Source organism: Vidua macroura, chromosome 6, assembly GCF_024509145.1.
Source record: "Vidua macroura isolate BioBank_ID:100142 chromosome 6, ASM2450914v1, whole genome shotgun sequence".
Lineage (NCBI taxonomy): Eukaryota > Metazoa > Chordata > Aves > Passeriformes > Viduidae > Vidua > Vidua macroura.
In genome coordinates, this window is record NC_071576.1 from 14,785,978 (window position 1) to 14,805,733 (window position 19,756).

Consider the following 19,756-nt stretch of genomic DNA (forward strand, 5'->3'; position numbering starts at 1 on the left):
AGTTTCTCTCTTCTTCTGTTACTTCAGTATAATGCAAAAGTGCTTCAGTTAACACTTGGTATGAAATGCCCTATTCAAAACAGTTGGACTTGGTTTTTAATGTTGAAATTCCCATTTGTATTGATGTATGCGTCAGGTCTGACTACTTGTTTGATTTATTTCAGGTAGAATTATTGGGTGGAACATGTTTATGAAGTATTATGGTCACTCTTAAGAGAACTGAATTGGATTTTAAGCCCCAAACGGAGTGAGAGTGTAGCTGCTGGGGGAGAATACTGACAGAAACTTATTTCTCTTCAGGCAGAGTAGTATGATGGTCAAAATCTTGGTTTTCAAGTTTTGGTTTTTTTTTTTGGAGTTAGGCAAATTTATATTACATGTGTTTAAAGTATTTTAGTAAAGGATTAGATGAGCTCAAGACCTTTAAGATAGACACTGAAAGTTTATTTTTGATAATGAGCATAGTTTATTGTCTTAAATTGATAGCATAGAAGAAAACACTGCCTGCTGCTTTAAACACCTAAATGTGTCTTTTATCTCAGTCTGGTGGTGGTGTTTTTCAGTTATTAATGTCTTATTTTACTAGTGCTTGTTTCATGCATGTCTTCAGGGGTAAATAAGGTAAGGAGAGTTACATGCAACTTTCATCCAGAGACTGGACTTAAAGAGATTTTGAAAGTCTCTTTTTGGGAGATGATGTGTGAACTCTTCCTTTGTTATAGGTAGTTTTCTAGTATTAACTAGATGGAAGTCTGGTTCTAATTGGGAAGAACAGACCCATGGTGAAATCCTACAGAATTATCACAGAAGGAATTCACAAAGTATAAAAGTATCCTGTACACAATGGTGTTTGGGATTTTTTTTTTCCATATTTGAAAAATGATGTAACCAGCAGCTTGGTTTCACTGGGGAATAAAACAACAGTTTTGCTGTGGAAGTTTGTCAGTTAGAAACTTAAAGGAAGTATCACAGGATATAGCATGGAGGAGAGCTTACCTTTCTAAAGATCTTTGTTTTACTGTAAGTAAAGCAGTTGTTTCTCTCTTTTCCCCTCCCCTTTTCTCTCTCTCCCACCCTTGTCTTCTTGTCTTTTTTTTTAATTGCCAACAGCTCAGAAGATCTGAAGAAGATGAAGAAAAAGAGGAAGACATTGAAGTACCAAAGGCCATGGGGGATATATTTGAGTCCCTCGCTGGTGCCATTTATATGGATAGTGGAATGTCTTTGGAAATGGTTTGGCAAGTGTACTATCCAATGATGAGGCCACTAATAGGTACTGCCAACTTTCAGAAAATTACTACTAATAAAGTGCCATCTGCTATGAAAAGAACAAAGCTAATTTTTGGTTTTCACTTTTTTTATCAAATAGAAAAATTTTCTGCTAATGTGCCCCGTTCACCAGTGCGAGAGCTGCTGGAAATGGAGCCAGAGACAGCCAAATTTAGGTAAGAATATGCTTTCTTCCACACACACTGACAGAAAGCGTTTCTAAACTGTGCTTCATGAACTACAGAGAATTTTTACATGTCACAAAGTACTTGTAATTTCTTTTGCACTAAGTAGCTAACCTAATCATCGTTGTGTGAGCTGTTCTTTTTTTTTTTTTTTTTTTTCTTGCATAGCTTTCTGAGAAATGTAATGATTTCTGTTTAATTTTACTGCTTTAACTTCTGTAAAAGAATGTTGGTCTCTTATTTCACATTACCTTGCCTTGGCAGTAAGTAATTCTTGTGTATATTTTTGCAGTCCTGCGGAAAGAACTTACGATGGAAAGGTCAGAGTTACAGTGGAAGTTGTAGGAAAGGGAAAGTTTAAAGGTGTTGGCAGAAGCTACAGGATTGCCAAATCTGCAGCTGCGAGAAGAGCACTACGAAGCCTCAAAGCAAATCAACCTCAGGTCCCAAACAGCTGAGACTCCTCATAAAAATAAATGAAATGGGGAAAAAAATAACATACAAATAAAGCAAATTTTTAAAAGTTGATGTTGAGAGGAACAAATTGGAAGACAGAATTTAAAGTTTGATAACAGAATAGATAACAAAACATTTAACATGTATAAAATTTTGGAACTAATTGTAGTTATAGTTTTTTGCGCAAACACAATCTTGTCTTCTTTCCTCACTTCTGCTTTGTTTAATCACGAGAGTGCTTTAATGATGACATTTAGCAAGTGTTCAGAATAATTGTTGTCAGGTCTTTTTGGTTTACTTTTCTTGTCAGTACAGCTTTGCTTAGTATTAGAAGGCCAGGGAGCTTATGCCTAATGCAGTTGCTAGATTTATATATATAGTAATCTTGGAATTCTTCAATCTGTGCACTAGTGCCAGTCATAAAGCAGTTGATAAACTGTACTGGATGATTGGGTATAAGAAAGATTAAGTGTGCCAGTATTCTCCTTTTTATTTTCCTTTTTTTTTTTCTCTCCATGTCATCTTTTTACATTAAGATGGCATTCCCAATCATTATTGCACTTATTTGTTAGGGACAGATTTTAATTGAAATGGCTGGCATACTGGTAGAGTGAAACTTCGGTTTCCTTATGCCACACAGTCTTGCATAAAAAAAAGGTTCTTGCCTTAAAAATAAATAAACCCTCATTAATAATCTTTAATTTCTGATCTTTTTTGGAACAAACTGTTTTACATTCCCTTCATTTTCTTATGCATTTTACAATGATACAGCTCTATATTTACAGTACAACTCATTACTATAGCTGTGACTTATTACAGGATTATAATAGAAATTATATTCATATATATGTAATTAGGTTATTTTTAACAATTCTGAGGAGGTGGTTAGTCTACAGTTTTTTTTATACCATAAACGAAATATGGTCTTTGGCTAAAATTCCAATTTTACACAAACCTGCAAGCTAGATAGTTCCAATACTGGAAACAGCAACAAATAATTGCACAGTGCAAACTGTCACTAACAAAACAACCTTAGACATATCACACCTAAGATATGCTGCAGATTTTATAGTCAATTGGTTACGTATTTAACAAACAGAGCACCTTTACACTTAGAGATATTTCCACGTAAATTTCTTACTGTACTTTTCAGAATTGCATGCATATTTCATCTACCAAAGCTGTGCTGTTAAATAACATGAAAGTTGATGTTTGAGATATAACTGCCGTACTTTTGATACATCTGTGATTTAGGTCCTTAATTTAGAGAAACTAGCTCATTGATGTTTTGGTCTACTGGGAGCGTGGGGGGGAAATCATACTTGTATTTTTTAGGCTTTGCCTATACTTCTTTAATTAGATTTTTGTAGGCACTCTTCACTTAAATACCTCAGTTCTTTTTTTTCTCTTCTTTTCCTTTTTATTTTTGCATGCATTGGGTTTTTTCTGTTTTGGTGCTATGTTTATATATTATGCTTGAAATTTTAATTTTTTGCACTGTAACTATAATACCTCTTAATTTACCTTTTAAAAAAAGCTGTGGGTCTTGTATTCCCACCAGTATCAGTAGAGGTTTGCTGCAATTTTGCCCTGTTAATTATGCTTGAAGTTTGAGAAAGCAGAGCAAGGTGTTTTAACGTTTTCCAGCACAATAGTTTGAACTTGATGCTGTGTCTTATGAACTAAATTACAAACAAATACTGTATTTCCTGCTTTTAAACCCTATTCCTTTCCTCACAAATGCACACTAAAACAAAACAAAAACTGTCAGCTCTTGCTTTCTTAACAAAAAAAATAAAGTAAATGCCTTAGTGACAAGGGGCAGACATTAAGCTTTTCTGAAATACAGTTTTCAAAAGTTCGTATATTTGCTATCTCAGTCACTTTTCAGTCTGTGAAAAAGGACTGTTCTTGTATTTGAAAGCTGCTTGTTATAGGAGTCAAACCAAGAATTAAAATACTAGCTTATAAAGAAGTCTAGTATTTGTTTGGTACTTCAGTCATGAAAGGAGGTATAAGAACAGCAAGTAGATTATATAGTGGTATGGAACAATAAAAACATGCAGTCTAAATTCTCAAATGTAAATTGCTTTGCGTTAGCTGTTTCAAAAAGGTCACTGATTTAAGCTATAGCTTGCTCTTTATAGTAGGACTGAATTTTCTTAGTGAAAATACATGATTACTCATGTCAACAATTCTGTGTTTCTGGCCAGACATCAATCAGCAGATTAAATCAGACCATCTAGAAAGTCTTAAGTAGTTTTAGTTGCATTATGAAAAGCTAAAATTTCAGTTATTCTTTGAATGCCTAAAATTCTTACTGATTGTTACAAGGTTATAGATTCTCAGGGGTTTCAGGTAATTGTTAGCAGTGAAGTGGTTATGGAGTGTTTGGGTGTAGACAAAATCAGCTGAACCTACTCTGTGTTTCAGAACAGTTTAATGATCACTTTGTTACTAGATAAAGCGTATGAATTGGACATCTGAAATGTGTAGTGGCTGACTATAAAGTAGTTTCTGCTGCTGATGCATTTTTAAATGTGTTTTAAATGCCGTGATTTTTTTCCAGTGTGACCTCATTGAAATACTTTTTATCCTTTGAGGCAGAAAATCCATATTAGTTTCCATGTTACACATCTGTGTGTTTTACCCTACAGCTGATATGATTTTGATACTGGACAGTGTACGCTATTAAAGACCTAAATCTGATCATTTGAAGGTTGGGATAGAAATCACTTGACATGCTATAAGCACAAGTGTAAGCGGACTGTTGCAGCCCATCTTCAAAAGCAACCACACAGGCTCATCATAAATGGTGTGGGGGTTAATTGGCATGAACCTTGAGGTTTTTTATCTAAGTCCTGTTATACTGTACTTTAAACAGTCCTCCTAACTATGCTGCGTTTTTATTTTTATGGCTTTTTTTTGCGCTGTTCTGTTCATGTAGCACAAATAAGCATTGCACTTGGTACCATGCTTTACCTCATTTCAAGGAAAAAATGCTTAACAGAGAGGAAAAATGTGGTTTGGCCTTGCTGCTGTTCTGATTTAATGAATTTGAAAAAGATAGTTTTTAATGCCTGCAATGTGTCATTTACTTGCACAACTTAAATAGGTCATTTGTAATGTCTGTGGCATTTTTACTGTACATGGAAAAAATACAACAAAGATGTGCAACAACTCTTGATTGTATTTTAAAGCTATTATTTTTCTACTACATCATTTTACTGTTATGTGAAGTAATTAAAATTAGAATGACCTCTGACTGACACTCCAGTAATTATCTCTGAACAAACCAACATTTTACACATATAATGTAATTTTTGGGAGAAGACAACCCCTAGTAATTTGGTCAACCTCAACTAAATCTGTCCAGTCTGAATATTGAGTGCTCAGTAGTGACTTCTGAAGTGTTTGTTCAGCTTGATGCTGCTAAAGTCCATACAAAAAAGCCAGCCTACTATTTTTAAGTCTCATTACACAGTAGTGTGTTGCAACTGCCGAGTACGGAACTTGAACAAGAACCAGTTTCAGTGCTGGAGAGGAGTACAGTGGTGGCCCAGGAATGGGGTGCTGGATCCTCAGCTGGTGCAAATTGATGTTGTATCATTTTAGTCAATTGAACTGCATTCATTTACATATCTGAAGATCTAGTGCTTGTATGTATGTTTCAGAGTTTCATTTTTCCTCCTTGTGAGCAGATACAGAACCATCAACTGGAAAATGTGGGGGGGTTTATGTTACTGCATATGGCATACTGCATATGCTACATATTCTATGCATTTATCTGTACAGAAAATTAACTCTTTGTATCCCAGTCACAGCAGCACATGCAGTCCAAAATGACAAATAGCATTGTGGTCTGCTGTGATACTGCACTTGACTCTGACAGTATTCTGGGTTTGTTTTGGATGGGGCTCCCCATGAACACATTCTCATGGAAATCTCTGTATTTTTTATATGAATGAAGCAAGAAGCATTTTGATTTTTGGTACTTAATTACTGACATTGATCCTTTTTCAATTGCTCTAATATTCAAGAAGTTAATCACTTTCATATTAGATTTTAAACTTTAAACACTACAGTTCATGACCATCAAATGTAATCTAAATATCAGCTGTAACTCAATATGAATTATGTTAGCAAATATCTAGAGGTCATTGTAGTATACTCCACTAGCAGTTAAAATTAACTTCTATCAAAGCTAACTACAATTCTTAAAAATAAATTTCATCCAATGAAATCCTTGGGGTTTTCCCTCTTTTATTTGAATGGCAACCACAGACTACTTTAATTGCTTTGTAGATGCACTCAGAATTTACTGCAGCAGCAAGTTGGGGAGAAAAATGTTTGTGAACAATAATTGGAAATTGCAGGCATTTTTATTGTAAATAGTGTGACTGAAAAGATGGTTAAAATCAAGTAGAAAGAATAACAAATATAATTTGATGGACAATAAAATATTTACCATCACATGCTGCAGCTGTCTTTAAGGGACATAAAATGTAATTCATTCATACTGTAATCATGCTGCAGAAGTTTGCAATCTGCACCTTATGGATCACAATTACCTTTAATAGTTTTTTGTAATAATTGTAGCTGAGTATATCTCCAATAAAGTTATGGTCTGTTCACCTTGTATTGTCGTTTTGCTTTTTTTAAATTTCTGTTAATATCTCCATAAATCTTCTAGAGTTTACAAAAAATTGCTTTTCAGTCTAAATCTAAAAAAAAATGTGAAAACATTTGTGAAAACAATATTTCTTCACCTTGTTTAAAGACAAGTCTGCTTGTCTCCTTCCTCTGATGAATGAACTGTCTTCAGAGCTATGTGAAGACTCTTAAGGGACACTCAGGTTAAAAATGATGGTGTATGTGGTATGATTTGATCTCTGTGTTGACCATTATACCTGCAAAATGTCTGTTGGAGCTGAGAGGCCCCAGAGCACAAGGGTTCTGGAACGCAGGTTTGCATGACTGGCACATGTTTTAAGAATAATATGTTAAGATGAGCTAATAGTCTCAGCATTAATAATGTCAATTTCATTATTTTTCTATTGGCTTTCTGTTAGTATTTTGCTTATCCTGAATATTGGCAGTGTGTTTGTAGAATGTTCTGGCTGGCACAGTAGTGTCATGTATCTTTCATGGAGACAAGTCAGACCTGCCAGACAAAGATCAGGAGTCTTCCTTTCTGAAAACTTCACAATGTAGCAGTCACTGGTTTGGCATCTACAGTGAGCATGTTTTGTCTTTGATTTATGGCATTTTGTCTTAAGTTATAGAGAAAATCCTGCGAGGCTGCTGGTAGGCATGGTGGTAGCTTTTTCTGGGATTTGGAAAAGATGCCTTTAAAGATAAAGCCCTTCAGGTACCAGTGTGTAGGCTAGTACAGATGACAACACAACCTCCACCTCCCCATTCTAGCAAGTGAGTCAAATCAGAAAACTTACCCCAACTTTTCTGCAGGAAAATTGGTCTGAAAATAATATTAAAAATTGGTTGAGGATGCCATTATATCCCGTTAATTGTGGCAAAATGATGTGAGGGATGGCCTTCTCAGCTGGAGTCTGCAAGAAAGTGGTCCATCCCTTGCTGAGTAGCATTGTGAAGTAGATGGAGATTTCCAGAAATTCAAGGTGTAAGATCAGTAGAGGTTCTGCTTCAAAGGTGTCTCTTGTCTGCAAACTTGGGAGTTTGCAGACAAACTAGTATCCTTTCCAGTCCTGCATCCAAGACATTTATGAAGTTGAAGAGCACAGGGCCAAGGATGAGCCCTGTGGAACCTGACTAGTGACAGGTTCCCCAGTCTGATGTCAACCCTGACATGGGCCAGTTGCTCACCCATCCCATGATGTGTTTATCCACCTGTGTGCTGGACATTTTGTCCAGAAGAACTCTTTCAAGAGACTGTATCAAAAGCTTTACTGAAACCCAAAAAGATTACATCTACTGGCTTTCCTGTGGGTTACATTGTCAGAAAAGGAAATCAGGTTTGATAAGCAGGACTTTCCCTTCATGGAGCTGTGCTGGCTCCACAGCAAGAACAGCGAGTGAGTGTTGCCTTTCAGGAGTTTTTCAATACCTCCCTGAATAATCTCCGTAACTTTACCAGGCACTGGAGTGAGACTGACAGGCCTGTAGTTTTCAGGGTCCTCCTTGCCCTTGAAAACAAGGACAACGTGCACCAGCTTCCAGTCAGCTGGGACCTCTCGGGGTTCCTAAGACTGCTCAAAAATTATCAAAGAGAAGTTTTGCAATGATATTAGCCAGCTCTTTGAGGACTCTTAGGCCTTCAGGCCCCATAGATTTATAGGGATCCAGCTGGAGCAGCAGATCCCACACAAATTCAGGGTTGACTGGGGTTTGATCATTCTCACAGTCATTGTCCTCCAGCTCAGGGTACCTGAGACCCCCTTAGTCCATCGCTAATGCTGAAGACAGAGGTAAAGAATGCACTAAACACCTCTGCCTCATTTCTGTCCCTGTTTGTGAGGTGACCATCCTCATCCTGGAATGGGCTGATGTTTCTACACTGCCTATTGCCATTAATATATTTGAAAAAACTTTTAATGTCTCCCATATTTCTGGCAGCTTCAACTCCAGTTGAGCTTTGGCCACATGGATTCTCTCCCTCCAGTGGTGAGCAGCATCTCTGTGTTCCTCTGTGTCACCTGATCTTGCTTCCACTGGGTATGCACCTTCATTTTTTTTGCCTTATTTCCAAGAGATTACTGTTTAGGCAAGCTGGCCTTCTGCCTCCCCTGCTTGACTTCCAACATTTGGGAATTGCGTGTTCTTGTGCCGTGATGTTTCAAAAATGACCAGCACTGATAGACCCCAGCACCTGCAAAGACATTGCCCCATCCCAGGAGATTTTACTCACTAGTAACGTGAGCATCCTGAAATACAGAGTTGAGGTTTTGCTGGCACTTTTCCTCATGTCACCAGAGATTTCAAACTTGATCGCTTTGTGGTCACCAATCTCCACTTGGCTTATGAGATCCTCTCTGCTGACAAGCAGCAAATCAAGGAGGGCGTCTTTCTGAGTTGGCTCACTTAGGACCTGTTTCACAAAGTCATCCAGGTTTTTTAGGAATCTTCTGGCCTGGGTTGTACCAGCTGTGCGATGCTCCCAATTGATTCCTGGCAAGTCGAAGTTCCCATAAGGACAAGGGAAGTTGGCTTGAAAATGACACTTTGTTGCTCAGAGAATAATTTGTCATTGCCCTCATCCTGGCTGGGAGGTCCTTTAGAGACTCCCACAATGACATCCACATTATTTGTTTGCTTCTTGATTCTTACCCAGAGGCTCTCAACTGTGCCATTGCCAGCTGTGATCTCCATACATTCTACTATCCCTTCTATTACCTACAATACCACTGTCTGCCTCTTCTGCCCTGCCTGTCCATCCTGAAGAGCCTGGAACCCTCCAACAGGCCATTCCAGGCACAGGACTCATCCCACCAGTTTCCACTTATGCCAATGACGTCAAATCTCTGGGACTAAGCCAAAGCCTTCAGCTCCTCCTTTGCTCCTCATGATATGTGCATTAGTGTAGAAACATTTCAGCTGTAGGGCAGTTTAGCCAATGCCTGGTGAAACATTGAGAAATCCCATTAGTGCTCCTTTCCTCAAGTTCTGGCACATCATCTCATCACTCATCACTGATGAGCCTGGTTTTGCCCCTTTCCTCTTTCAGTGCTAGTTTAAAGCTCTGCTCTTTGTCCTTCTGACAATCCTCAGTGCTCACCTCACAGGAATTGAAGGGAGAACACGCCTGTCTATCTGTGGAAGAGTCTACAGGTACTGGTTTCTCATCTCCTTATTACAAGAAAAAATGTTTCATAGTTGCATCAGTTGGAATAAGATGTATTTGGTTAGCTGTTATTACTCTCAAGTAAAATCATACCAAAAAAGGAGTTTGAAAACTGAGGGGAGTAAGTTTTGGACAATGCTTGTCTGAAAAGAGGCAGTAACAAAGCTAATCATAACTTCAAATCCAGAAACACAGAGGAGCGGGTTTGGTGTATGTATGGGCTTCCCTTAACACTGCTGCCAGAGTCCAGGTGCAGGATCTGTTCCTTAGAGGAAATCTCCATGTCAGTGGACAGAGGCAGTACTGACATGTAAGTACATTTTATTTTCCTCATAGCAGTGATTAGGTCTTTCCTTATTGTAGAATGTGAACAATAATTTCATTTTGGTGAGTAAAATAACCAAGAACCTTCCCAGTTTTATGAAAACAGTATCATTTACTTTGCTGCTTAACCATCTCCACTTACCTGGCTTATACTGTATTTTTAACATTACTTTTTATGTGTATTTTATTGGAAGTCTCATGCTAGCTTTTAAATTGAAGTAATTTTCTTCTCTTAGCTTGAAAATTTCCTGTAGTTCTGAGTTCCTGTCTGGCTCTCCCTGAAGTCACTGGGAAGACATCCACTTGGGGTCTGTAACTTGTGTGCATTTGAATTTAACACAAAAGTCCTTCAGACATGATAAGTGTAAATTCCAGATGTCAAGCAAAAGGTGAGAAACGGGGATGTGCAAAGGCAACCTCTGCTGTTCTGCTTCTATTTTTTCAGGCTTTTAAATAAAAAGTGGCACATTCACTAGCTGCCTGCTTCTGAGATAACCCAGTCTTCTCCCAAGTAACAAGTGACAGAACTAGAGGATATGGCCTTGAGTTGTGCATTCTGTTGGATATTAGGAAAAATTTCTTTTCTGAAAGAGTGGTCAGGCACTGGAACAGGCTGCTCAGGGAACTGGTAGAATCACCATCCCTGAAGTGTTCAAAAGGCATGTGGATGTGGCACCTGGGGACATGGTTTTGTGGTGAACACAGTGGTGCTGGGTTAATGGTTGGACTTGATGATCTTAGAGATCTTTTCTACGCTAAACAACTAAATGAATCCATGATGATTCAGGCATGCCCTCTGCAGACAGCACTGGGGCTAACTCCCACCCATTTCTCTGCTGTCAGTGGAGTTGCAGGGCACCATTTGGTTTTCCTGCCCTCAGATCACCCTTTCAAAATGAGGTGAGGTGAATGAGAAAGAGGCCCTTTCCACCCTAACCTGAGGATGGCACTCAGCTGATGACATGGATCTCACACAGTAATCTGAAGCTGGAAATGTTCTTCCAGGAAAAGTGATGGAACAAAGAGAAAAGAAGGTTTCATCAGAGTGCAGCATGGCCAGGGAATCACCTGTTATTCCAGGACCACTCTCATCTCTTGCCAAGGTGAGGGTGATCCTCTCTTCTTTATGGTCACTTGGCCTGAAGCAGGGAAGATGAACTGCTGCAGCTGTGCCAGCATTTGTAATAAACTGGTGCTAAGTTGCAGACTTACCTAACTGTGGCACTGAGTTCCATGAGGAGACTGCAGAATCACCAGTCCAGTCCTCACTGTATATTCCTTTAAAAAAGTATCATAGAACTACTTGAGTGGCACTTTCACATCACTTTTAGGATAAGGCTTTTAACTTTACTTGGCTTCTCATCTATACAGCAACATCAAGAGAAGAGCAGAGCTATGTGTGTGTTGCCTGTCTCATTACCATCATTAGACAAAAAGCAGCAAACACATCTTGTTAAGCACAGACATCTACTTCCATGTTCTTATACTACAGCCACTTAGATTAGTTATTTTTACTTTAATTTATTCATTCTCCAGTCACCCCCTGACTTTAGACAAGACCTGTCTGTCTAAAGTGTCTGAATGGAACCCTCCCTGAATTCAGCAGAGCCTCAGGAGCTTGATGGTTAAGATTTGAGAGTCATAGTTTGGAATGAAAGGGATCTTAAAGTGTAGTTCCACCCTGCCCCACGATGGTCAGGGACACCTTCCACTAGCCCAGTTTGCTCAAAGCCCCATCCAGACTGGCCTTCAACACTTCCAGGGACTAGACATCCACAACTTCTCTGCTTATTCCAAGATCTGCCCTATTCTCACACAACTATACCAATTTATGCTATTTTGCAGCACCAATTTCAAGTTAAGAAATTATTGCTTTCAGGGTGATTCTAGCTGGAATAGCAGGGCATTATGTTCCTGCCAGCAACACTCACCACCTTTTTCCCAGCTTTACATAGTACATGTGCTCTAGGCAAAAGAGAGCTCATTATACAAACAAGCATGGCATAGGCAGCTGTACTCCCTGTCTGGCCAAGTGGCTGCTGTGCAGGGCTGTGCCAGCAAAAACCTCACGCAGAACAAGGGCAAAAGGACTCTGCCTCAACAATGGTGTTGAAATTGCTCGTGGTGGAGATGGGAAGGGATCTGTGGAAGATTTAGTAACCATTTTTTGCTGGACCAAATGCTTTTGTTGGGCTTTAAAAAGTTGCTTTTTCTGTGGAATCTGTCAGCTAGGAGGGTTCCTGCACGGAGCACTGAATATACTGCCTGCCATGGAGGGCTGAATTCCCAAAGAATGCCCCTCTCTCAGCAGGTACAGCAAGACAGGGAAAGGCAAGTGAGACCTTCCCCACCCACCTTGCAGGGCTGAATCAAACACACATCCTTGTGCATGCACATTGAGAGGGAAATCCTTATTTTACTCAACATTTAATTGCAAGCTGTTGAATTTAGTGTAAAATTACCATACAGCAACCTCTGTGGAAGGTTTCTTGTAAAGTGATGTTGGTTTATTGGCAGGTTAGCTAAGGTGAAGGGTTACTTAATGCAGCAGCTGAATAAATCACAGCAGAGCCTTATGGCACATAGGCTGTAGGAACTAAACTAGATGTGAGTACATAGTCTATGCTAGATATACAGCAGCTGTTTCTTCTATAGGATACACTGTGTTGATGTGTGTCAGGAAATCCCAGAAACTGCAATGACTGAGGCAAGGAGTGATGGGGGACCTGCATAAACACCTGAAATGTATCAACAAATAGAGAAAGGTGCAGACTGAAAATATGCTGGAAGAAATGCCAATATTCAGAGACACTTCAAATATACAGAGGAAAGGAAACAGACCTGGGCAACCCAGCAGATAAATTACACCCCCAGAAAGGGGTGTGCATTGTGGGGAAGAGCTGGGCAGTGGTGGAAACAGGCTGAACCAGAGCAGTCCAGTAGGCAGGAGTAAATCCATTGATAGTGATTTTCAGTTTTAAGCCAGTTTTAAGCTTCTCACTTGATTTCCTTGTAAAGATAAATCTAACGATTCAGAAGTTGATTTCTTGCTTTGATCAAAGAAGATTAGAGATGGACCTGAATGAGGGTGACCTGGAGAGATTTGGGGCTAACATGAAGGCACAAGAGACTACTTTGGCAGTTTTGGTAGGTATGAAGGAGATGAAGCTGCAGTTGAAGCCAGTTGAGGAGCACAAACATTTTTCAGTGGTGTAGGTAGCAGCAGTCTTTGACAGGCAACTTCTAACTGGGTAAACAGCCTAGCAAACATCCATGTGTTTCCTGATCTGTTCTAATATTGCATTATTTTTGTACAATTTCATCCAGTTGCTCACCACAGAGATACCTATCAGTATGCTCCCATTTTCCTGTGGTTTCCTAGAGACACAGCTGGGGTTATCTCTGGGGGATCTGGGCACTGCATGTGGTGATACTGGACACAGAGCCTTCAAACTTTCAGCTCAACTCCCTCACCAGCCAGAGCTGCACCACAGGGAGCTCATCCCTGTCCATGACCCACTGCCTGAGTGTTGAAGCTGAAGGCTGGCCCTATAGTGATGGTAGGATTGCTTACAAGTGATGGCTAGGGCAAGAATGCCCCAAATTGTGCTAAATTCTGCCACAGCTGCCTGTGCACCTCCCTCACCTGCAACTGTGATCATGCCTTTTATATGATGCTCCTGAGATTTGGGTATAATTTGCTCTGTTCCCCGTCCCCAGCCATCATCTCTCTCTGTCAGTGTTTATAATGACTGTGCACAACGTGCACAATTCCTCTGCTCCCCTAACCCCCGCTCCACCCCAGAGGCAGCTGTATTTCCACAGCGAATGAAGCAATTCCTGTATGTATGATTTTAAAGTGCTTTGGGACCCTTTGGGAGAGAAGGTGCAATTGTACAAGAACAAGATATTATTAAAACAGGAATCTGTGTAATAGGTGATAAATTTTGATACTGTATGTTTAATATAATATGACGGTTGTAAATCCAGTGAATTACCATAGGTATTTGCTGTGCTGTGTGTTTATGAATTGTTTGGGCAGGTGTTTTTCAAGTCCCAGTTTTTCACACAAAACGTGAGTTATAGGACAGTTTAATAATATTCCTCACCAGACTCCCATATGCTACAATTAGCTGCAGAAATGTTATCACTTCATGGTTGAGCTTGGTTGCTGATTAAGTTCATGTATAAGAAGGTAAATGAAAAAATCAGCAGAGAGAAAAAGAGACCTGCACAAGTAAACTTTTAGATCTGCCTTTGATCTCTTACAAGCAAATATCTTTTAAAGCTGCAGAAATCAATATTTTCAGTGTTGTTCAACCTGTATTTTACATATGCTTTCACATAAGTTAGAAGCAGACTATTTTGATTGCAATAATGAAATAGTTCTCTAAAAGTTTATATCCAATAGTTAAACTATTTATATTTATTGATGTGAAGGGATATCTGTACTGCACATGTTACTTGAATCAAACCTTGTAGTATAGCTTTTAAATCAGATCTAAAATAATGTAATTCAGGATTGCACACAGTCAGAATTTCTTATTTTTATTTTTTACCGACTTCCACATAAAAAGACTTATAAGAACTTGAAAAATTTTTCCAATCTCTGAAGAAAAGTGCTCTATTTCACTCTTTCATCTGCTTTTGTACCATGAGCTAAATCTCAGCCTGAGCTGATGTTATGCCAAGCAGCTCAGTATTAAACTATTGAGAGGTTGGGTTGAGGAGAGCTGTAGAGACTGAAGAGAATCATCTCCATCACTGTAGGATTTTGTGAGTGTTAACCAGGCTGTCATTAGTTTTATGAAAGCCTTTTGCTGGTGTTCTTTGGAGTATGGAGTCTTTTGCTTGCTAAGTAGGTGTTTTCAGCTCCAGAGGGGTTGATGTGACTAACACACCTCCATAGCCATTGCTGGCACCTTCCAGATGAGCGAAGCTCATGGCTGGGTTTTGGAGGTTCTGTGGTCTTGCTGCTCCAGCTGATGTCCAGGGTGGCTGAAAATCCTGGTCATCACTGCCCACCTCTCCAAGTCCCGTCCCACCGTGGCTCATGCCCTCCTGAGTGCCCAGGAGCCGAGCATCACTGCAGTCAGGCCCATGGCTGAGTGTCACTGGATCTCACTAGTGTGATGCTCCATCGCATGGAGTGGGATGGACTCTTACTCAAACATTTTCTTTCCCCTTGACTGGTGTAAGGAAGGCGCCTGCAGCCCGCCCCCTCCCCACACCGTGCCTTGTGTATGTGTAAAAGCTGCCCTTGGCCCCAGATGATATGTTTGCATTTCATAATTGATGCTGAACTCGACTTGAGGCAGATACGAAAGGACGATTTTTTAAACAGATGTTGCAGGTCACTTGTAAGTTATTTGTCAAATAAGTTTCAGAGCGCAAGCCGCTGCTTTTGCCATTGTAACCAAAGGCGTCTGCTGTTCAGCAGCAGTAATTACAAAGCCAGGGCAACGCAGGGAAAATTCATCTTATTTAAAAGTGTTTTAGTGTCACCAAACAGCTTGCTATGCCATTAGGTGAGTTTTGCTAGACACATTCAAGTTGAGGATTTTAATTTGTTTGAAGTATTCTCTAAAACAGAATTATGTTGGAGTTTACATAAAATGAGAGAATGACATGAAAAGTTTTAACTTAAGCAGCAAAATATAAAGGCTAATCTTATTTAAAAGTAATATGTGTGTCTTGATTGAGTGCCCAGATACACTCAACTGGGACATTTTAGTGGAATCGGTTCTAAGCTGTTACACTGAGTTATACAGAGTAGGTTTTCCTGAGCTCACATTGCCAGACCTGAAATACTCTTGTGGCTGCATTTAATAAAGAAACGAAAGTCTTGGGTAAGGGGATATGATTTTTTATGACAGAAGGAATGCAAATAACTTTTAGTCTCATTGCCTAGACCGGGTTTGGTCTGATTTGATGGAGTTTAATAATGACTTATAACCTGTGCTGACAATGTGCAGACCCGCACAACGTCATTTAACTCATTTATTCTGCTTGCTGTAAAAACAAAGAGATGGCAAATAAATATATGGAAAGTTCATTGTTTGTCAGAGGGCCCAAGCCAAAAGTTTTCAGTGACCTTTTAAAATATGGTCCCAGGCTAGTACTAAAATGTCTGTCACTCAGCGCACACACTTGCACAATTTGGCCTTTTAACCCGTGCATCTTGTTTTTCTCTCTTTCAACTGGTTGTATGAATTTCAAATCAGCTGCAGCTATTTAAGTTTTTGCATTGGAGGATTACTGTAAATTGCAGTCTGACAATTACAATGTACAGCGCACAGGAGAGTTATTAATGGATAGGCCTACTGATGGCCTTTCAGCGCTGACGAGGGCCTGGTGTTCCTCACCCATAATTAGATCCAGTGGTCGGGGTCTGCGCGGATGAGGCAGAGAAGGGGGTCGGCCGGGGAGCGCCGCTTTATCAGAGGAAGATATCAATTGATCAGAGATAGTAACTATCGGCAACGTCTAAATCTCTAATTCACCTTCTTCTTAATGACTTGTATTGGCTTAAGAAGCTAAGTCATTTGACAGCACGGAGCTCAGCTGACAAAGCTGTGCAGGTGGTTTTAATAGAGGATTTCTGTTGCTTGAGATTTCACTAAAGACGGAGCAACAGTTCAACAGACACAACAGAGGCCAGTAAAAACCCTGGTCTGCTGCTCTGCTCTCTGAGGGTACCAGTGGGGCTCAGGCTGCGCTGAACCACCACTCCCATTTACACGGCACTTTTTCCCTTTGCAGACCTGAACAAGGGCTTTCTCTGAGGTTTCAGTATTTATTTTAAGGAATGAATCTTATGTGGGCATAAATTATATGTGACAAATGAAAACCCTTTGGAGGAGGATTTATTTATTTATTTATTATTGCCCTATGAAAAATGTTTTCCAGGACATAATGTTCCTGGAAAATGAAATATACTTTTAGGATAAAGAGAGAGTCCAATGCTCAGGATAAAACAGTAAGCTTTGTAAAAGCTGAAGACAAGAGTTCTTTAGCATTGATAAACCGAATGCAAGCCAAGCGCTTAGATTAGACATGGCTCCATGAACCAAAAAGTCAGATTTTTAATGAAGTGACCCAAGAAGCAATGGTTTTGTGCTTAGATTATCAGTGTAAATCCAATAAGAGATGGGCATCTAACACCCCAGCCCTGTTTCTCTCTAGAAGGATTGCAACCACCTGCTGGGAAGTTTTCCATGCAGTAAAGCTGGTAGCCAAACTGATATTCACAGTATGTCCCAGAGACTTTTTATTATTATTATTTGGATGATGTATACACATGGGAAATACAGGTTTGAGTCTGTTAAGGCTCTTTTCGGGGGTAAACATTTGTTTAAAATCTTGTTCCAATCTCTTAACACATATTGAAGTAAAATCTAATTGAGTAGATCACTGGCATAGGCAGAACTTTCCGTTGTTGTTCTTGAGGGAGAGCTCAACAGAAAAGCACATCTGTGGGACTTTGCATTGTAGCCTTGAGTAGAAACATACTTATCAGCACAAAGCCGGCTATTTTAAGCTCTTCTGGAACTAGCAAAACTGATGGACATTTCTTCTGATTTCACCACCAGGTTCGTGACCTCACTCCCAATACCAGTTCTAGGTTCATGTCACGGTTTCTACTTGTGAGCCGTTGTACTTCCAATGAATTTGCAACCCAACTCTGTAAGCTATGGCTTTGCAGCACCTAGGTTGAGGACTGCTGGCCTGAAGTGTTAAGAATAAATACACCATGCACCTGTAGAGTGCTGTTATATCAAGATTTCTAAGTTCTTTCAAAATTTGCCAATTATGGTTTATAAAGCTCTGAGTGTTCTAAAAGAGGAGAAAACAAAGGCAGGGGAAAATAAGTAACTCTCCCAAAAGCAATAAATTGTTAAACGGTTGCTTAAGTAGTTTGCCCAGCCAAGTTTACAGATTGAGCTAGAGTATGGATTGAAATTCTGATCCTTTGATACTGGTGGTGAAAGTCACAGAATCACAAAATGATTTAGGTTGGAAAAGGCCTCCAAGATCATCAGGTTCAATCTTGGATTGATCACCTCCTTGTCAAGTAGACCATAGCACTAAGTGCCATGTCCAGTCATTTCTTAAGTACCTCCAGGGATGATGATTCCACCACTTCCTGGACAGCCTAATACACAACTCCTTCAGAGAACAAATTCTTCCTGATATCTAAACCTCCTATGGTTTGAGACTATATCCTCTTGTCCTATCACTTGTTGCCTGGGAAAAGACACCAATCCACTCCTGGCTAGAAGCTCTTTTCATGTAGCTGTAGAAAGTAGCAGGGTCCTTTCTGAGCCTCCTTTCCTCCAAGCTAAACGCCCCAGTTCCCTCAGCTGCTCCTCATAGGATTTGTGTTCTGGACCCTTCCGCAGCTCTGTTGCCCTCAGTGCTCCAGCCCCTCAATGTCCTTCTTGTCGTGAGGAGCCCAGAAGTGAACACAGGATTTGAGGTGTGGCCTCACCAGTGCTGAGTACAGGAGGACAATCCCTGCCCTGGTCCTGCTGACACAGGCCAGGATGCCATTGGTCTTCTTGGCCACCTGGGCACAGCTGGCTCATGTTCAACCACTGTCAACCTGCAGTCCCAGGTCCTTTTCCCCCAGGCAGCTTTCCAGCCTGTGCCACTGCCTGGGGTTGTTGAGGCCAAATTCAGCAATTGGCCTGAACCCCATCCTGTTGGCCTCAGTCCATTGATTCATCAGACCCACTGGCTTCATTGTGCTCAGGAGCTCACCAGCATTTTCTTTTGCTTTACATAAGGATAGTACCCAGAAGCTCAAGTCTCAGATAATTATCGCATAATTATAAACTTTTGTCCTTAAAATGAGAGCTGTCATTTTGGAGCTGACTGACCGAGATAGCTGGGGTGTTAGTGTCATCCTGAATTTACCATGGACGTACCAGAAGAAAGATAACTGGAGAATGGCGCTGAGGTGGAGGGATGCTTTTCAGTACAGTGAAGCAAAACAAAAGAATGGTGACAGCACTTGTCTTCAACCCAAAATGTTCCTATTCTTCCATGAACAATGAGGGATTCCCAACAAGTACTTTTTGGGACAGGTGTCTAGGGGAGCTGTTTGTTATAAAAAATTGTTTTATTTTAGAATTGCCTATGCTTATGCCCTTAGACTTCTGCTTTTTGTGTTTGAAGTTACGTGGTGAAGGGAAGTTTCTTCACTAATTTTTAGAGTAATCCCTACAGTGAAAAGCTATTACTGACATCTCTGGATGCTATTATTTAGTCACAAACTACTGGCAATGGTGAGGGCAATAAGCAGCATGGTTCTTCAAGATCCCAGCACATCACAGAAAGGTGTTTTCCTCCTGACATGTGCCTTGTGTTATCTGCCAGGTACTGGTGCTGTGTCTCCACCATGTTGTCTATAACTACCTGCGAAACAGACAAAAATCAAACTTCTCACTGAGGCAGAGTTTGGTACCAAAAATCAAGCACAACCTGTTCTCTTGCCGCAATTCTGTCTTTTTTATTATTTAATTTTTGTTCAAGTATGGGTTGGAATATTTCAATTTATTTTGCTCTTCTGTGTTGAGGGACTTGGTGAAAGAACTGTTAGGGAAGTAAAGAGCAAATCTTGATCACTTAGACCTTAAAGGTGACAGTTTTGGCATGTTTTGAGGGCTTGAAGCAGGGGGGCCACATTCTTTGCTCATGT

General features: G+C 40.0%; 1 protein-coding gene across 1 annotated transcript in view; it reads left to right on the forward strand.

Annotated features, from left to right (window-relative positions):
- The window catches only part of DICER1 (dicer 1, ribonuclease III), a 66,157-nt gene extending 59,608 nt beyond the window's left edge, over positions 1-6,549 (forward strand). The window contains exons 27-29 of the mRNA XM_053979846.1: positions 1,111-1,273; positions 1,370-1,445; positions 1,747-6,549. Coding sequence (XP_053835821.1) covers positions 1,111-1,273; positions 1,370-1,445; positions 1,747-1,912 — 405 coding nt within the window. The 3' untranslated portion in view covers positions 1,913-6,549. The remainder of the gene's footprint in view (positions 1-1,110; positions 1,274-1,369; positions 1,446-1,746) is intronic.
- Positions 6,550-19,756: the final 13,207 nt, after the last annotated feature.